The sequence below is a fragment of the Hemicordylus capensis genome, chromosome 4, assembly GCF_027244095.1.
Source record: "Hemicordylus capensis ecotype Gifberg chromosome 4, rHemCap1.1.pri, whole genome shotgun sequence".
NCBI lineage: Eukaryota > Metazoa > Chordata > Lepidosauria > Squamata > Cordylidae > Hemicordylus > Hemicordylus capensis.
The window spans coordinates 80365493-80384883 of NC_069660.1; the positions used below are offsets into that span (position 1 = coordinate 80365493).

General features: G+C 42.2%; 1 protein-coding gene across 3 annotated transcripts in view; it reads left to right on the plus strand.

Annotated features, from left to right (window-relative positions):
- Nucleotides 1-223: 223 nt before the first annotated feature.
- The window catches only part of AHCYL1 (adenosylhomocysteinase like 1), a 77069-nt gene continuing 57901 nt past the window's right edge, over nt 224-19391 (plus strand). For all 3 annotated transcript variants that reach the window (XM_053246590.1, XM_053246591.1, XM_053246592.1), the window contains exon 1: nt 224-508. In XM_053246590.1, coding sequence (XP_053102565.1) covers nt 398-508 — 111 coding nt within the window. In that variant the 5' untranslated portion in view covers nt 224-397. The remainder of the gene's footprint in view (nt 509-19391) is intronic.

Below are 19391 nucleotides of genomic sequence, written 5' to 3' on the forward strand. Positions count from 1 at the left end.
AGAGCCTGTGTCTCAAGTGAAACCTCGCCGGATCTGTTCCTGAGAATGCAACAGCAATCCCAGACACGCCGTCCACAACGCCAACTCCCCCAGACCCCCTGCCGACTCGCCACCCTTCGCTAGGCGGCACTACAACACCCTCACGCAGAGTCTGCGCGGCGCGGTGATGTCAGGGCCAGAGCCTTGCGTGCGGATTCCAGAGCCCGGCTTCTGCGTGCTGACGCACGTGGATGTCTGGCCCCGCCCCTTGCCGGAGCGCGGTGGTGGCTGCGGGCTTGGCAGTTGCAGAGGGAGGTCGTGGAGCCGGTCAGGGCACGAGTGGTGCGAAGCTGCTCCTCGGCCCTCGCGAACACTCCGTCGCTTCGTCTTAGCTCGCACCCCCGCTTCCTTCTTCGAGATGTCTTCTGTGCCGGACGCGGCCGGTGGAGACGAGCTGAAGCAGGCGAAAGAGATGGAGGACGCCGAGAAGTACTCCTTCATGTCCACGCTCACCAAGGCGCCCAAGAAGGTGCGGGCCGGTGGCTAGAGCAGCAGCCTCGAGGCGAGGGCGCCTTGTGCGACGCACCCAGAGAGCAGACCTCGGGTCGGCTCAGTTCCGGGCCCACAGGAGGGGTGCTGCTGCGGGGCGGAGCCATCCCAAACAGCCCTCGGAGAGGGGAGCCTCTTTCTCCTGAGCTCTGATTCGTGAATGGCCGCTTGCGGCTGGGGAGTGGGGATAGGCACTCTGTACATGCCCAGGGGAACTGTCTGTCTTGTCTGTTGGCGTTTTTCCTGCCCCCGGGCGGTGACCTGTCGGTGAACACAGATTCTGGGGCGTGAGGCACGTAGACGCGATTCAGTGAGGGGAGCGGGGTGGGGGAAGACAAGAAGGGAGAGATGGAAGCGCCGAAGGAGCGGGACGGTATAGAAGGGTCTGGAGCCGGTCAGGCATTTTGATGGACGAAGGGACGGCTGACTGTGCGAGAGCTGGGCAGGTGCAGAGACTGAAAATATCCGGCAGGCCCAGGCCGTGTTCTTGCAAACAGTTGCTTTGCAGGCTAAAGGCTCAGTTGGCATGAAGATCTCGATCTCCTTTTCTCTCCACGGAGCACACTTACTTATGCGCAGCAGCTTCTTGATGGGATTGACTGTTCCTACATTGTGCCCGAACTGCATGTTCAAAGTCCTAGTTGACCCCTCCCCCCTCCGCACCTGCACTACTGGCTAGGGAGTATCAATAGGGGAGCAGCATGTATGTGTGATCAGTAGTGTGGACTGCCTGTTACCCGAATTCTCCTGGGGAAGAGAGGCACTTCCCATTCTCCCTTTAACTATTTTGCTATGAGAGCATGAGTATTTGCAGTGGCTATATAGTACTGTGTCTCAATCTTTTGCCCTGCAAATCAGTGTACTTCTGTAATCATTATTGGCATAATTAATAATACAACCTCTCCCCCAGGGTTTGCTTGGTGTGTGTGAATACATCTTCAGATAGAGGTGTGGGTGGGGTTCTGTGCTACCTGGAATGTGCTCTTGGTCCGTTTTTGCTCTTCATTGAGCACTTTCCAGAGAAGATCATAAAATCATTGTGCACTTTCTAATTGCTACTTGGGAATTCACTAGCAGGTAGTGACTACTTATGGTCTTATCTGGCTTAGGCTTTTGGAAAACTGTTTCCATTTTGCCTCCATAATGGTTGTTCTTGTTAGTGGGGCTGCATATGTTAGCTGCATTTATGGATGGGTAGATACAGCCAAAGTTATCAGCTTAGATTTGTTGTCTGAAGTCCTGCTGTGCTGAACATTTTGTTCTCTTTAGGTCTATACTGCATAGTTCCAAGTTAAAATCTGAACATACAAAACTCCAGAGGTAGCAGAACTTTTCTTGGGTGAACTGTCATTTTTTCTTTTCATAGCTGAGCTGAAGCAGAATTTTACTTGTTAGAGTTGTTTTTATTTCAAATTACTTTTCTATTGTCCATCAAAAGGACAAACATTTTTGTGTTGGTGACTAAAAGTATATGCACAATTGGTATGCTAAACTAGTACAGGGATGTTAAGTTCCAGTGAGTTGGAGGGCTGAGCTCCCACCCAGAAAGTGTTCAGGGACCCACACCTGTAAGAATTTCCTAAGAGTGTTAACTTCATCTGAATGTTTTGCCAAACCATCATTTCTACCTCTGACACTAAAACTTCAAAAATTAGGATTTTTCCATCAATTTTGGCAAATCATTTGTCCTTAAATATTTATAACATATAACTATGGTATCAAAGATTATTATATAGACACACTTGCTTTGCTATATGTAGTGGGCCCCCACAGCAAGCATTTCTGCTCCCCACCCAAACCAGCTAATGCAGGTATCTATCCCTGAAGATGATTCCACAATATGTAGAGAGAGTGACAGGGTATAGGTGGGCCATATTGGGAATCTTTAGACCTGATATGGCACCTGGGCTTTGTGTTTGACAGCCCTGAGCTATTTGGTGTATTTTGCAGAGAAATTCAGGTGCTGAGAATTGGTTTACTAACCATCTGCAGCTGGAGCAAAGTACTGCCTTGCTTATTCTAACCACTTCTGGTGGATTATTCACATGTTATATTGTATGTGTGTACTAGAGATGTGCTCGAAATGTGATTCGGCATCTCAATTGTGGCACAATCCCTTTAAAACTGAGGGCTTCCACAGCCCCTGTAACATGGAGGAGAGCAGGTCTATCCCTCCTACTCCTCCACTCGCCACCGGTGCTGTTCTCATGACGCTCCCCCCAGTGAACAGTGCACACTGGTGGCACTCTCCCCCAGCTACCCCCGTGTAGTACCGGCATGCACATGGCCTCCATGCATGTGTGGCAGCCATATGCATGGTCAGCAACCATACTAACCATGCAAATTGATGCACATGTGCAACATGTGACTAATTTTATGCATGTTCAGCCATCTATGGACAGCATACTATGTAAAGAGTCCTTAAAGTCTTGCATTATTGAGGCTAGTATCTTCTCATGATGAAAAGAATCTGCTGGTTGTGGTATCGAAAAGCCCTTCACTTCATATTTGAGGGCTCATACACAGAAAGTGGAAATTATTCACAGCATTCCATAGTGCCTTTTGGGTGTGCTTGTTGGACCTTTCAGCCCTTGATACTGCACCCAGGACAGCTTCACTGGAGAGCAGAGATATGGATACATCTTCTCCCTGATTTGAAATCTCAGATTAGGAAGGGGTCACAGAGATTTAATCTTAAGTACAGCTCCATCAGAATGCTGCAAAAGGGATGACATCAAAGTTGCAAACTCCTCTCGCCTACACTTAGTTTTGCTATTGGTATACTGTGATCAGTTTGCTTATGTGACTGTATTACCGTGGTGATGATTAATTGCCCACATGGGAGCTCAACTCATTGGAATACAGTGTAATATAGTTGGTGTGGTGTGTGTATGTGTTAGATCTTTGGCTCTAACTGGTCTTTGGATGACAGCTCCCATAGTTACTAAGTATTGGCCATTGTGGCTGGGAATGATGGGAGTTGTAGTCCAACAACAGCTGGGAGGCTGAAATTGTGCAGCCCTGTGTTAGAGAATTGCAAGGGTGGGAAATTTCAGATGTTTGGATACAATTGGTTGTTTTCCCAATTGCCTTAAGGTTCAGCCTGTTTCTAACTATAATATCAGGTTGTATTACTTGGGTTGACCTCATGAACTACTTGGCTCTCATGCTACCCAGAGAAATGTAGGGTGTGTAGTTAACATCTGAGATGTATGACTCTGAAGACAGTGAAATCTTGGGTGATCTGTACGACCAGATATGAATTTAATATTTCATCATCATTTTCTCCAATTCAGAGATGGTGTTTATTGTTAATAATGGAGTTCCCTTGACAAGCATTTTTTAAAAAGTAGCTGCAGGTTGAAGGTTTAATCAGAGCTGTGATGTTCTTGAATAGTCTCCCTTTCACTCACATCTATCCAGGAACCCTTGCTGTTTAATTAAGAATAAGGATGCTTACTAAATTTTAAGAATATTTACCATATTTACCCACATTTAAGACAACCTCCTAAAAATATGGGTTTAATATAGGTTATACTGTCTACCCAAAGGAAGAGCACACTGAATTTAAGATGACCCTCCCCGCAATTCCTTACATCAAAAAACTTTGAAAAAACCTAGTCTTGGATTCAGGTAAATACAGTATATACTGCTCTGTAGCCAAAAGGTTTCTCAAAATGATTTGTATACCAAAAGGAATGAAAATAAGATTTCCACTGTGTCTACTATTGTCTTCACTCACTTATGGCCAATCTCAATAGGAAGGATGATTTTCCCATGTGCTATCAGCTCTCTCCCTGCCCCCTGCCCTGCCCTGAGGACTGCCACAGCTAGGGAATAGGATGTTGGGTGTGGGGTGTGTGTGTGTGATGCTTTCTTTTGGAAAGGCACAGTTGGATGTCCATACTCAGGGTCTGGTAGATTGGTGAATGAATGGCTCTTCTTCAGGTAGGGAGTTAAACTCGGACCTTAAACCCTTTCACTGCTGCTTCTGTGATTGGGAGTAAATCTGATGTTCAGCATATTTTATGATTTGCATAAAATAAACAAACATCTAACATACATATGGGTGCAGGCCACTTAAACAGCTAGGTAAAGGTAAAGTCTGCTGTCAAGTCGATTTCAACTCCTGGTGCCCACAGAGCCCTGTGATTGTCTTTGGTAGAATACAGGAGGGATTTACCATTGCCACGTCCCGCGCAGTATGAGATGATGCCTTTCAGCATTTTCCTATATCGCTGCTGATATAGTAGCAGGGGGGATTTGAACCAGCAACCTTCTGCTTGTTAGTCAAGCATTTTCCCTCTGAGCCAGAGGCGTACTTAAACTGGCTTGTTCTGCCCCGTTGACTAAGGTTACATTAGTTGAAGGTATAATCCTGTATGTTGTGTATTCCTAGAAGGTTTTTTAAAAAATATGTAGCTTTTGCATGTTACAGGGACACTTTGCACACAAGTAGTGTACACCTTTCTTACAGTCGTCATGTTTGTCTTTGCCTTATGACACTCATGCTAGATATGTTGCTTGGAGTGAATTCCAGTTGAACTAACTTGGATTTAACGTTGGTAAAAACCAGTGACATGAAGATGATTGCACAGCATGCATTTCTTTTGAGCTGTTTTTTGAGTTGTCTAGCTCCAGTTTCTTTATTTCTGAAACTAAAATCCTTGCATGAGGCTTTAATTCTGTTTAGTTAGGATTATCAGATGATGCCTGGTCTTGTAATTGACCAGAAGGTTCTCTGTATGGGAAGGACTGAAAATAAGATTTAGGAAGTAAGAGAATATTCCCTTACATACCATGTGAATTGGATCTTTGTTAAAGCACTCCATACATGGGTGCTTATTAAATACAGCTTAAATTACTCTGTGTGCTTTCTTGAAGACATCCAGCATGTACCATAATGGCTGGGAATAACTATCACATAGTTCACTTCAGACAGTTTCTAGTGTCATTCTAGTGGGGTGCTAGCAAGGACTTATTGTGGTTATTCTTCTGTGTGTTAGCATTTAGTTCAGAGATTTTTGTGTGTTCAATTTATTCAAATGCTAGCTTTTCATGGCATGTGATGGAGCCAGTGGTTGAGATCTTTTAGGTAATCATTTTTTATTACCTAGAGTTTAACTTATTGTGATTGACATGGTAAAGGTTTAAAAAGTGAAGCAGCAGGAAGTCAGTAGAGATGTGTATGAATCGGTTTTTATGAATCGATTTGAAGTCAAATCAAATCGCAAAATACTTGAATTGATTCATTGGAATGGCCGGTCACTGTCAGCCATTTCAATGAATCAGCTTGAAAAATTTGAGTGATTCTACTATAGCCAAAACAAACAGAGTGCACAGATCTTGCAGCCCTGCCTTGGAAAATGCTGCAGAACAGAAGTATACAGTCCCTCCCAACACAGAACACTACATTTTGCCAAACACAGTCCAAAAATGGCTAAAAAAGAATCACTGACTCAGAATCCACTGTTTGCCACAGTGCCTGCACTGCAGTAACATCATTGGCAAAAGTTGCTCTCTCACACAATTGCAACTCCTCACTTAAGCATTTCATTTGCTGCCACAGCAGCACCCTTAGCAGCCAGCAAGTAAGCTCAATAAGCTCATAAGCTCAACTGGAACAACATCTTCAGCCACTTTTAGACTGAGTAAGAATACAAATTGCAGAGCAGACTAGAGCAGTAAGTGACACACAAGTTAGTCTTAAGGCTAGATACGGAGCTCATCACAGTAATTGTCAAGAAATTACACAGAAAATTGCCACTGTCCATTTCTTGCCACAACACCATCTCACAAACAGACCAAACCACATCTCAAGGCAGGCAGGCATCCAAATTCTGGCTTTGTCAAGCGAGATCCAGCAAAACCAGATAATTCACAGCAAGCAATAGCACAGCAAGCATATTAGTGCTGAGAAAACCACAAAATCAAACCTACTTTCCTTCCATCCTGCCTGTCACAGAGAGACAGGAGGACAGAGTAGTCATGGTCTGACAAGGAAAAACGCTCCTAGACTCTTAACATGAGAAGCTCATCTCTTCTTCTCTGGTGAAAGCATACATTCATCAGCTGACAACCTGACACATGGGTCAGGGCACCAGTCCATATCTCATCATCAGCCATGGCAGTGGCATGTGTGCATGTCTGCATGTGTCAGCAGCACTAACGGACAGACTTGGACACATCTGGGTTTGGAGTCGGCCAGGGTGGGGCAAGCTGGCAGTAGTATTGCAGTGGGTGGGGTGATCATGAGTCACTCACCCTCCAAGGCCAGCTTGGGATAATCCAGCAGTGGGAGGTTGGCCTTCAGGAAGGACCAGCCACTCCTCCATGTCAGCATCCAAGTGTGAGCGATGGGGTGTCATCACAGCTCCGGCCATGGAGAACACCCTCTTGCTCTGGATGCTGGTTGGTGGGCACAAGAGGAACTGTCTGGAAACTGCCGCCAAGTCTGGCCAAGATCTGTCTCCCAGCCGACCCCTGGTTCCTGCAGTTACTGTAGCACATACTGCTCAGTACTGCTGCAGGGCTTGTTGGGCTCCTCCTGTACCCCTGGCAAAGCGCCAAGGGACCCCTCCGTGAACGACTGGGTGGAATGCAGAGGCAGAACCAACGGCTTACTTGGCCCTGCCAAGCTGGTCCATGCTGCTGGACCAGGAAGCGGTGGTCATGCTGCTGCTAGGGGTTGAACTGAGCACTAGTTGTAGGCCCTCCAGTACCCTCTTCCTGGTTGTACCCCTTTGCTTGCCTAACCTCTGCAATCAGGAGGTCACTCCACCTGGGCAGCTGGTACCTACTACCCAATTTTTCAGGCAGTGGGGCACTTGGTTAATTTTTTAATGATTTTTTAAAAAAGTTTTTACTGATTTTATATGTTTCTGCCATAGGGAATAATGAGGATTTGAAGTTACCCTATCCCTAACCCAAATATGGATCCCCAGCTTTAATTTTAAAAAAAGCAAAAAAGCAAAGCTCTAGTACTTGTAGAAATGGAGTTATGGAGCAAAATGTGCAGTCACTATTCATGTGTTTGGATTCTTTGGTGTATAACCTTTCCTCATAATGAATCACAATGAAGATTCATTGCACACCTTCATTTCTTCTGTTCATTTTGACTGAACAGTGCCAACTGCCATTCATTGGACAGTGCCAAGTGCCATATGTCAACTGCACCACACACACACACACACACACACACACACACACACACGTACTCAGTTTATTTTTTAGGAATTCTTGAAGTGTTTAGATTCTTTGGTGTTGTCTTTACACACCTTCATTTCTTCTGTTAATTTTGACCCCACTGCTTTGCGGATGGGGATGGGGAATTAGTGGCATCCCATGTGCCAGCTACCCCCAACCCGCAAGCCACTAGGGTATTCAGTTTATATTTTAGAAATGTTTGAAATGTTTAGACTCTTTGGTGTGTAATGAATCCTCATAGGGATTCATTATGAGGAAAGGTTATTAGACACCAAAGAGTCCAAACACTTGAAAAAAATCCTAGAATATAAACTGAGTAGTACACTGCCTTGTGGGTGGGGTTGTAGTTGGCACATGGCAGTTGACTGTTGGCATTGTCCAGAGACAGTTAAAATGCATAGAAGAAATGAAGGTGTGTAATGAATCCTCATAGGAATTCATTCCTCACACATTCTCCCTATAAGAATCCTCATAGGGATTCATTGAGGGAAATGGTTTTTGGTTATTATACACCAAATAATCCAAACACTTGAAAAATAGCGACTGCACATTTTGCTCTATAACTCCACTTCTACAAGGGCTAGAGCTTGGTGCTTTTTTTAGATGAAAGCTGGGAATAGGGGGAATTAATAAGAGGAATCTGACTCTTGAATAGATTCTGATAGCATCTGGTGTGATTCGATTCAAGCTTGGATTTGGCCAGGAGTGTCTGGGCAGATTCATTTCGAGCACGAATCACCCGAATCCATCACCCGAATCCAAATTGATTTGCATGTCCCTAGATATTACCCAGCATTTATTAAACAAAAAAAGCATACTTGTATCATTGAAAAGTGAACTTTATTGTAAATTATCTTAAATGTTGTTCCAAATTATAATCAAGGAACTACCTTTCAACAAAAACTGTTTCCTGAAATCAAAAGTTTTAATTTTTTAAACAATGTGATATTCTACAAAATTTTAAACCATTCAGAGATTGGCGGTATTTCTGATTTTCTCCAGTTAGTTGCAGCACAAATCTTAGCTGCAGGGTGGATAAAAATCAATGTTTAAAAATAAATAAATAAATAAATAAATCAGATTTTTTTATTTAAATCAGATTTTTTTAAAAATAAAATGCTTTTTGAGGGGAAAAATCTATGTAAAGATAGTTTTCTATTTAAGATACATTATAGTCCAAAGGTTATTCATCATGAAATAAGGATTAGTTTTTAATTATGTAGCATGAGGCTGTATATATGCAATGTTTAAAATTTTTGGTAAATGAATTCCATTAATCCATTCACAATGTCATGCTCTTCCAGAGGTTTCTGTAAGATTATTAATAATCTGTAATAATTAATAATCTGTAAGATTATTTTGTGCAATTTTTCTATCTACAAGAGGACCAAAAATGAAATCTTCATCTGGTTGTAAATATTAACATTATATTAGCAAGACAATTATGCTGGGAATGATCAGCGGGAGAAGGAGACGGCCTTGTACTCGGTGGCTGGATATTATAAAAAATGACACTGGAATAACCATGGCGGAATTAAAGGAAGCTGTACGAGATAGGATGGCATGGAGTGCTTTGATCCATAGAATGACCGAGAGTTGGACACAACAGAACGGATAGATGAGACTAGCAAGAATGAGTCTTTATGTAAAAAAACATCGTTTAAATCTAGATTTAAATCGATTGGATTTAAATCCACCCTGCTTAGCTGCTGATAAGATTCAGTAAAAATCTAAATCAATTGCTCCAACACTTTCTTAAAACAGAAATTAAACAGTTAGCCTTCTTTTGATTCCTGAGAGATAGTCAGGCCTATTGTGTCATGAATTGTCCTCTAAGAATTTCCATCTGGAATGATCAAGACCAAAAACCTTGTGTAATCAGTATGAGGCATCTCCATCATACTTCATAAACATTAGAGTAGATTTTATGTAGCCTCTGCAGAGTCAAATGTTGTTTATACAAAGTTTTGAAAAAACACTGCTTTTGCAAAAATGTTGTAATATTGACCAGTCACTCTGTTACGGTTCAAGCTGTAACATTTCTTTTTAGAAATAAAAGATGGTTTCCCATTCTCAATGTATCATTTTTAACTATTAATCCTTTACTACTGTTGCTAATAAGCAAAAATTCAAAATCAGTTTTATCCCAATTACATAGTAGTAGAACAATTTAAAAAAACAGAGGAGAAATACTTTTAACCTTTAAAGGACAGAGAAAATTATGGCCATGGTTGCTGATTGTGTTTTTCCCAAACTGGCACTTACATATAATAAAACACTGCAGGTGAATGTCATACCTGTGTTTCCTGCTAGGACCCAGTCCAAAAACACGAAGCAATTGATCTGAACATTAGTAAAATGCTTTTTTAGCATTCTTATTTTAGGAGAATTTTTAGGAGAAAGGAAAGATCACCCAGGTTCTGTATGTCTTCCTCTTATCAGCTTAATGCCTGAACTGATTTCAACCACATTTGGAACACTTGTAGTGACACGGGACACCTCAGTGGTGAAGTTTGTAATGTCATTCACCCCAGTTCAAGATGGCGGGTACGTGAATATTTGAGGCGGAAGTGAGCTAACTTGTGAAGATAATTATCAGTTAAGCTTATAGTGAAAGGAAAGTTGGCTGATTAGGTCTTACTAGAATTTATTGTTCTACTTACTACCAGTAGTCCTCAAACTCCAGTCAGACCAAGGGAAAGATAAATAGGCTCACAGAGCACAATCTGCTGAATGAGTTCTTAATTTACTGGGACTTGATTAGGTATCAAAAGGATAAACTGGAGAACTTCTTCTAAAAGGCTTCTGGCACCAAGTACTGGCTTGTAATTGAGAGTTCATTCAGTGCTGAACTGTCAAATTCAGTAAAGGTAAAGTGTGCCATCGAGTCAGTGTCAGCTCCTGGCGACCGCAGAGCCCTGTGATTGTCTTTGGTAGAATACGGGAGGGGTTTACCAATGCCATCTCCTGCACAGTAAGAGATGATGCCTTTCAGCATCTTCCTATATAGCTGCTGCCCAATATAGGTGTTTCCCATACCAGCGGGGATTTGAACTGGCAACCTCTGGCTTGCTAGTCAAGTCATTTCCCACTGCCCCACAAATTCAGTACATTTTCTTAATTTCTTCAAGTGCTACACTCATTTTGCTGAAAATGTGCTGCAAATTAAGATACCTGACTTGTTGCCTGGTGGCAATTTCTAATCATCAGTGGTGTACAGACTTTATTAATGAGAAGAAACCTGCTTAGAGATGTTTCACTATTTAGCTGTCGGACTTCTAAGTGTGTATAGATTAGGCATCTTTCCAATTTTACCTCACATTTTCACTAGCTCTCTGACAGCTTGCAAACACGTTCTGTGCTCATTTTTCAGGGGTTTAAAATTACATGTATTTTCCTGAGGATGAGCAGTAGCGTACTTTGCTTCATATGTTTTAGCATATACTTGTATCAGACATGTTAAAAGTATAACAGTTGTGTTTTGTAATGCATGTCTTAAAACTTAGTTTTGATATGTGTGCTTGCTGTAGGCAACCTCCAGTTGGTTCGGCTCCCTGCATTATGTATCCACTTGAGAAGATAGTAGTGAACCGGTTCAACTCAAACCCGGTTTGAATTTGTACTGGACTGGCCCTCCAAAAAGGGGGGCTGGTCCAAGTATGAGCCAACCTGAGGCCGGTTTGACCAGTTCTGATTGCTTGCGAAAGGGATCCTTACTGGATGGGGTAAAAAAGGGGTGGGAGTGGGCAGGAGGTCTCTGTGGTGGTGGGGGGTCGGCAACAGCCCCACTAGGCCCTGCTGGTGCTCTACCCCCCATCAGTCCTAATGGAGGGAAACACTGGTAGGGCCTAGGGGAGCTGCCGCTGAGGAGTTGTGCCACCACCGCGGCGGGTAAGGTGACCTCCTGCCTACCCGCTGCCCACCCTTTTCCAATTCATAGGGTTCCCCTGATGTTTGTAAAAGGGAATCCTTACCGAATTTTCCTTTGCAAGCATCCCAAACCGGGTCGATCTGGTTCTAGGGCATGAACCGAACCACCAGCTGGTTCTGACAAACCGGCTCATGGACCAGGCAGTTCGGTTCAGACTCAAACCACCTGGAGCAGTTCCATGTACACCCCTAGAAGATAGTTTTTCTACAGATAAGTTTAGATGACCAAATAAACTGGTTTATGTGCTTGTGAACACAACTTGCATGCATCTCCTTTGACTTTATCCATTCACATCCATAGGCATTGTGGTTCATTTCAGCCACAACTCTGTGGTTTGTCAAAACCTGGAACTGTGCTTTAATTGTGGTTTACAAATAATGATTAAACCAGCATTTGAAGCCAGAGCTGAATCTCTTTTCCACATGTTGGTTTAATTGTGGTTTGTAAATCACAGTTAAAGCACAGTTCCAGATTTGGATGGGCCACTGAGCCATGGTTTAAACAAAATAAAACAACTTGGAGACAGAGCTAAATAGTTGAAGAGGGGATATGCAGGCTCAGACACTTCTCACAACTGAATAATTCATACAGTATATTTAGCCATTTGAATCCAGACAATGTGTGAAGTGGATCTAACTGCCATGCGTTTCTTCATAATCACTTTAAAGTGCAATGGTGGGATAGATATGGAGGGGCATGGGTGTCCAGGTGGGGCAAGAAGAGCACTCCCAGGATTGAGGCAGCCCCATTGAATTCAATGGAACTTATTCCCAGGTAAGTGAGTATAGGATTGCAGTTTTTGAACCGACATCCCCCTGAAAAAGTCCTGTGGATGCTCATGGGAGGAACCCTATCGTTGGTGTCTGATGACTGTAAAATCTAAAAACAGTTGCATAGCAATGGGTTGTTGCAGTGCCCTCTTCCTGCTTCACTTGTGAAGCTTGACTTCCTGATTTTCACATTGTTCTGGCAACATATGCAAGAGCTTTTTATTTGCTAAATCTAATCAGCTGTGCTGGTTTGCATAACAGTTGAAATGTAGAAGGGATCCAAAATGCTATCTAATGTTTTATTTATTTTTAAAATTTATATACTGCCCCATACAAAAAAGGGCCTGGATGATTCTGTTGACTGATTTTGAAACTTAACATCTTGTTACGACTTTCTGTGTTTTTTAGAACAGCAAGGAGAGTTGTACCCTTCCATATTCTCTTCCCCATAGAATTGCTTGCTTTGGTCTATTTTGTTGTTGTGCTTTTCTTTTAGTATATCTGATGGCATTGGTGAAATCCTGCAGGTATGGTATATTAATGATGCTAAGGATTCATAATGTACTGCTGCAACATTGCCATCGTACAGTCTGAATTTCTTTGTGAAAATTGATAGGTCAGGAGAAACTGGTAAATGGGAGCACCAAGAAGTCAGGTTTTGACCATTTAGGATCCAGCTGGATGGATGAATCTCTCAGGTCACTTACAGAAGCTGCTCGGGCATGTTTTTCTCTAGCTGATTGACATTGATTTAGTGAGGAGTACTTCCTTGCAAGACAAAAGGTGCTTCTCCACCCTTCCTGTGCAGTTCCTCATTCCCAAACGTCTGCTGACTCTCTCTTGGGGTGGGGGTGTGTGCAGAAGGCTCCTGTGGAGAGGAGGAGGAGGTGAGGTTTCCCTTTGGGAATTTCCACATGCTGTGCTTAGGATCCAAAAACACATTGTCTGTCTCTTGTGTATCCAAACAGCTTAGTCTTGCTGCTTTGAATGTTCACCTCTGTATGCCCACATTGATTTCTAATAATTCATTTGTGTCAAACAACAATTATTGTCCCCTGCTAAGAATCCCTCGCAGTGTGGATCGATCACAGTTTCCCTCTCACTAATATCTCCAACATATGACCATTAGACACTTTTTACTATTACCATATATTTTCTGTGCTGTTACATCCCATTCTAAATGTCAGTGATGCACAGTGTTTGGTTCTGTGAGTCTTTCAGAAAAGTTTCTGTGCACCTTGTCTGAAGTGCAAGCCAGGTCAGTAAATTGCTGCACCATCTCTTGAATTAGAAGCACATGGATTGTGCTTGCATGTCATTTATTACTAGAGTGTGTTTAATCACGTAAATGCTGTTGAGACAAAGTAAGGGCTTGTTACACCTATTATATTTCCTTTTCAGGTTCTTTATGGCACATCTTGACTTGGGTCAGTTAAGCAGTTCAAGAGTTGGGCAGATGAGCAAACTTTCAAGCATGGTATTCTGTATACATAATAGCTTTCTGACATCATTTGCTGTTCAGATATTAGAAGACAAGGTTGTCATTCTGCATTTGTTAATTCCAGCCCTTTGGAGCAACTCTGACAGGTTTCCCGAGAGTCTCATTATAACTGTCCCAGTTGTTGATGAAATGATGAGGTACAGATCTGTAGAAATGTTTTAGTTTGCATGTCTTTATCTCTTCGGTGTTTTCATATCCTGAGAGAAATAATGAGGAAGCAGTTGTCTTGTCACTTGTGAAGGCTGGGAAGGGCATAGTAGCAGACATGAAAAGAGCTTTGGCTTTTTAAAGTTTCTTGTATTATAGATTGTTTTGCATTATAAAATGGTTCTAGGCTACAATGTAAACTTTGAGATCTGCTCTCTTCCGTAATTACAGTGGACTGTTGGGTGTCTTTGGGGATCTCATGGCTCAAAATTATGCCTACCTTGGGGTCTCTTGCACTGGCTTTGGTGCATTACAGCTAACCCAGGTGAGAAAGTATTTGTAAGTTGCACAAGTGTTTCTGCTTCTAGGTTTTTTCCTTTTAGGTGGTCATTGTGCCACAAATGACTGATAGTTGTGTGGGCAGGACTAGTAAAAACATTATGGACAAATAATTTGGGAGGTTAGTTCCACAACTGCCTTTGCTGAATGAATCATTGAAGGAGTTGTACTTGCATTACTTTATCAATTGAGTACTTCAGATGCTTCATATTATAGAGAATATCTTCCAAGGTCATAGAATGTTACATTGCAAAAGCTAGTTTAAATATTGAATCAGTTTTGTTCATAGAGACATAACAGCCTGCAGGGCTTACCAGCATTGAATTTGCTATCTTTGGCTGTTCTTTCTTTTGAGAAGTTGAGCTATTCTGTTGTCAAGTTTTCTTACTTAGAGGCCAAGGTGCTTTAAATGTTAATGTGTAGCACCACTTAAATGCCATTTCCTTAAGGTGTATATAGTTCAGCTTGTTACAAAACCAGCCCTGATGGTAACAATGTGCAAGCGATTCTGAAAGAGTGATAGCACAGGTTAACTTGTGGTCATATAACTTAAAGTGCTGAACAATCTTTTTTTTCCCCCCAAGCAAGCTTCTTGGCAAAAGGGAGATTTCCTTTTGGCCTAGTCAAAGTCCTGGGTTCAGGAACCACCTTGGTGTATCATACTGGGTTAGTTGAACTCTAATATGTGCTTTAATCAATACTGTGTCCTTGGTAACAGTCTTGCTGCTGCAGAATCTGTTCACTTCAGTTGTAACAGAAAAAGGATTTAACTGGCCGAGGACATGGTATTCTAATAAATCAGATTGAAAGTATGATGGTGTAGGCTGAGAGTCCTTGTGGGTGAGGGAGGGGCAGAGTGGTTTAGTGCTGCATGCAGGTGAATCATCTTGTACTAAATGTCTGGTGCCATTGCTCTCCTGGCACTAGCAGTGGGAGGGAAGTAGTTTATGTATATCAAAACTAAAAAGTGGAGGTTTGATGTTAGGTTCAGAGGTGAGCAGACTCTGGCCTCTTGGGGAAGAATGAATCAGTGAGAGCTTGTTTTACTCTTGCTTTATCATCCTGTAAAATTCTTTCTATAACTTGGACCTGTGTTCTGTGAAAGCTTTCAGATTTAGCTGTGCTTCCCAGACTCACAAGAATCCTGGGCAGAATTCTGCACGTGCTTTCCTGGCCCCACAGGAAGAAGATTAATTTTGATCTGGGCAAGCTCCAAATAAGAGCATATTGCCAATTCTTGTTAAAGTTGGATTGCGAGACTGTATACATAACAAAGCATGACCTTCCTCTGCTTCAATCAAGCTAATTCTCCTGTGTTCTCACTTTAGCAGCATGGACTGAATTGCATTCTGGCCCTAATCTAGAACATGGTTTAGAAACAAGCAATCTGTATGGGGCCATTAAAACGTATTCAGAGCACTGGGTTTTTAAAATGTACGTGTGTGACACAATTTAAGAGAGCTGTTTTCTAAATCTTAATTGTTTATGTACAGAGTTAAGTTGGCCTTTATGGTGATGCAGATGGGGGTGGTTTTATTCTTTGTCTTGTGGCAATTCAGTTCAAAAATGTATGCAACTCTGAGGTGGTGTGCTGCAGCTTTTACCAATCCTCAAATGTCCACATCTGGACACTTTTACAAGCCACTGAACTTGTCCCCAGTTGCCCCCTGCTGAAGGCACTCGTGTAGTGAGGACTGGTGCTAGAAATAGGACAGAAGCCAAGAGGCAGTTCCCTATCTCCAAAAACAGCAGCTATCCTTCTTTTTCATATTCTGAGTTAAGATGCAAGTGTCCATTTAGCTTGTTGCAATCTTGCATTTGTGAAGAGAGGATAATAATAATAGTTGCTGCTTGTAAAGTGAAACTTGACTGCTGCTCTGTCTAGATTTAAAGGCATTCAAGCAGGATCCCTGATCTCCAACTCCTTGTACGACCCTATTATCTTGATAGTTTAATTTTTAACTGTGCTGGAGTATGGATGTTCTTCAGTTTGGGCGGTGGGGAAGGTTGTATGACCTTCAGATGAACTTCAGCTTCTTGAATCTTCTGATATAAACACTTTCTCCAGCATCTTCTAATCTGTTTCTAAATACCTCTCTTCTGGTACCACTAGAGCAAACTGACCAAAGCAGCAACAGCTGTTGTCTCCACATGGTTTCCATATTGTGTAGCAATCTGATGCTTCAACCAGAACAAATCATGCAAATGATGAACTTTGTAATTTGCATAATTTGGATACATTCCAACATCAAATAAGTAAGTTGCCTAGTTATGGAATTTGCATGTGAACATGCAAGCATGCAAACTTGGGTTTCTGATATATTCATGGGTTCAAGGAACATAGGAACATACTTTTTTGAAGTGGGAAGGTTTAGCTGTCCTGCATGGAAAATTAGTAGTTGAAAAGCCAAATGTCCTGTTATAAACTTGCTATTTACTGTCTAGAGAAGCATATTTCATTTAAAATTTTCTATACTACTGGTTTATGAAACAAAACTACATTACAGATCTAAAAATGCTACAACAGTAATACAACTGAATGCCTGATATCATTAAAAGCAGCAGCAATATAGAAAGGACCTACATTGTCCTACTAAGAAACCAGAACAAAACAAAACAAAATGGTTAAAAGCCTGACTAATGCTGTTTTATTTTTATATGTGCTATAGCTCTACTCTTGACTGCAGCCACCACTGGCACAGCTTCAACCTAGGTTCTGCAGCATTTCCAAGACATCTGAAGGCTACAAGACCTGTACATGTTTTGTGATGCCTTGTCTAAGGATGCAGGGCTAATGTTCTCTCATCCTGAAGCAGGTGCAAGTCTTGCCCTAGATGAACCAAGTATAGACAACCTGACAGCAACTCAGAAGACTGCCCCTCTTGGGAAAGGAGAGCTGGTCTTGTGGTAGCAAGCATGACTTGTCCCCATAGCTAAGCAGGGTCTGCCCTGGTTGCATATGAATGGGAGACTTGATGTGTGAGCACTGCAAGATATTCCCCTCAGGGGATGAAGCTGCTCTGGGAAGAGCAGAAGGGTTTCAAGTTCCCTCCCTGGCTTCTCCAAGATAGGGCTGAGAGAGATTCCTGCCTGCAACCTTGGCGAAGCTGTTGCCAGTCTGTGAAGACAATACTGAGCTAGATAGACCAGTGGTCTGACTCAGTAGATGGCAGTTTCCTATGTTCCCCTGAATACCAGAAGCCCAACAAGCCTAGAGTTGTTTTACCTCTGTCATAGCCTGGTGCTAACAACCATCAAATAATTTCTCAATCCAGTACCGGAGAACCTCTATATTTGCGAGGGTTCTGTTCCACAGTTGTACCATGGATACGGAAACCATGAATATCGAGGTATTGAGTGAATGGGGGGTTAGGTTCCTGGTCACCAGGAAAATGAGGAAAAAATGCCAATTTTCAGCCAAATGGGGGGGGGGGTTTGCAGGGGAGAGCTCCTTACCTTGCTTTGCTGCCCCCCCCCCCCCCCATGTTGCACTGTGCCCCCAGAATGCCCCAAAATCACCATTTGGGTTTTTTAAAAAATGGTTTGGAAGCCATTTGTGGCCTCATTATATGAGGATTTGATATCTGTGAATTCACAGATATCGAGTCCTCGTATAACGAGATTTCCCTGTATGTGGTGAATTTAAAGCTGCTGCTCATTGGGATTAGGGGACTTGCCAGTGTAATGAGTAGAACTAAAATTTGTCTTGATTGGGAGGGAGAAATTGAATATATGTAACTCTTGTCTGCTGCTAGAATAGTTCTTGAATTCTGTAACCTGCTGACTTAAACCGTGTTTCTTTGGAAAACAAATGGTGGAGATCTACTTAAGCTGCTAAATACATTGTGCAATGATACTCTTGCTCTACAAGAAGAAAAAACCTACATTTTCTACATGATAAGATTGCTATGAGAGATCTGAATTGGTAGATTAAATGGCAGGACACAGGCATACTTTCATGAATGATTTTTTAAAAAACTGGTTAACGTAGTTAAGAGTGATCTGATTTTAATGTTGCTAGCAAATGTATTTGGTAAGATTTGATGAGCTTATGACACTGGGACAGTGAATTGCTCGAATACATTGAAACAAACCAACCCATAAATACTAAGCACTGCACTGCACTGACTAATCCTATGCAGGTATACACTTTTTGAACCACCTGTCACACATAACTGTGCATACTGCCAGTCTGCATGAGCAGTTGCCACCTAGCCAACATATTAGCATGATACCATTTGACATGTTTTTGCTGTGTGGACTTGGATTTCAGCAGATCCAATCTAAAAAACTGGCACAGTGTCAGTGGCTATCATAGTAAATGGGGCTGGGGGAAAATATATATATATATATCCTATAGTACTTTACAACTGAATGTGCATATTTGGGTTATTAGCATTGTATCCCTGAATTTGTATGCTCCCTCTGTGATTAAAAAGAAAGAAAAAGTGGCTTTTACATGGGAGTGGTGGTCACTTCCTACATGCACCTTCTGTTGGAGTAGCGTTCAAATCCCTGTTAGTATTTTGTCTTATAGTAGACAAAGCGAGGAGACAAGTTGAGACATCACATGGAACCATGGTTTATATTACCTAACTGAACTGTAGTTTGAAGCTAAGGTTTGAAGTTTAGTTGGTTTATCCTAACCATGGTCTTGCATGATGTCTGAATTTGCGGTTGTGGTTTAATTTTGGTTTGTTTCAATATGTCCACCCTCACAGGGCTCTTGCATAGAGAAAGGCAGGCCTAGGTCAAAGAGATATGTGTGTGACCCAAACAAACTATGATATAGTGAAACAAACCAAGATTTGTTTTAACTAAACCTTAGCTAAAATAAACCGTGGTTCTGTGTGATCACTGAACCCACCCTAAGTTTAATTATGGTTCCATGTAATGGGCCATTTCCCAGCAAATGAACTGGTCCAGTGTGTCATTTGGCCCTAACACTGTGTTGTAGAAAGTCCTTACT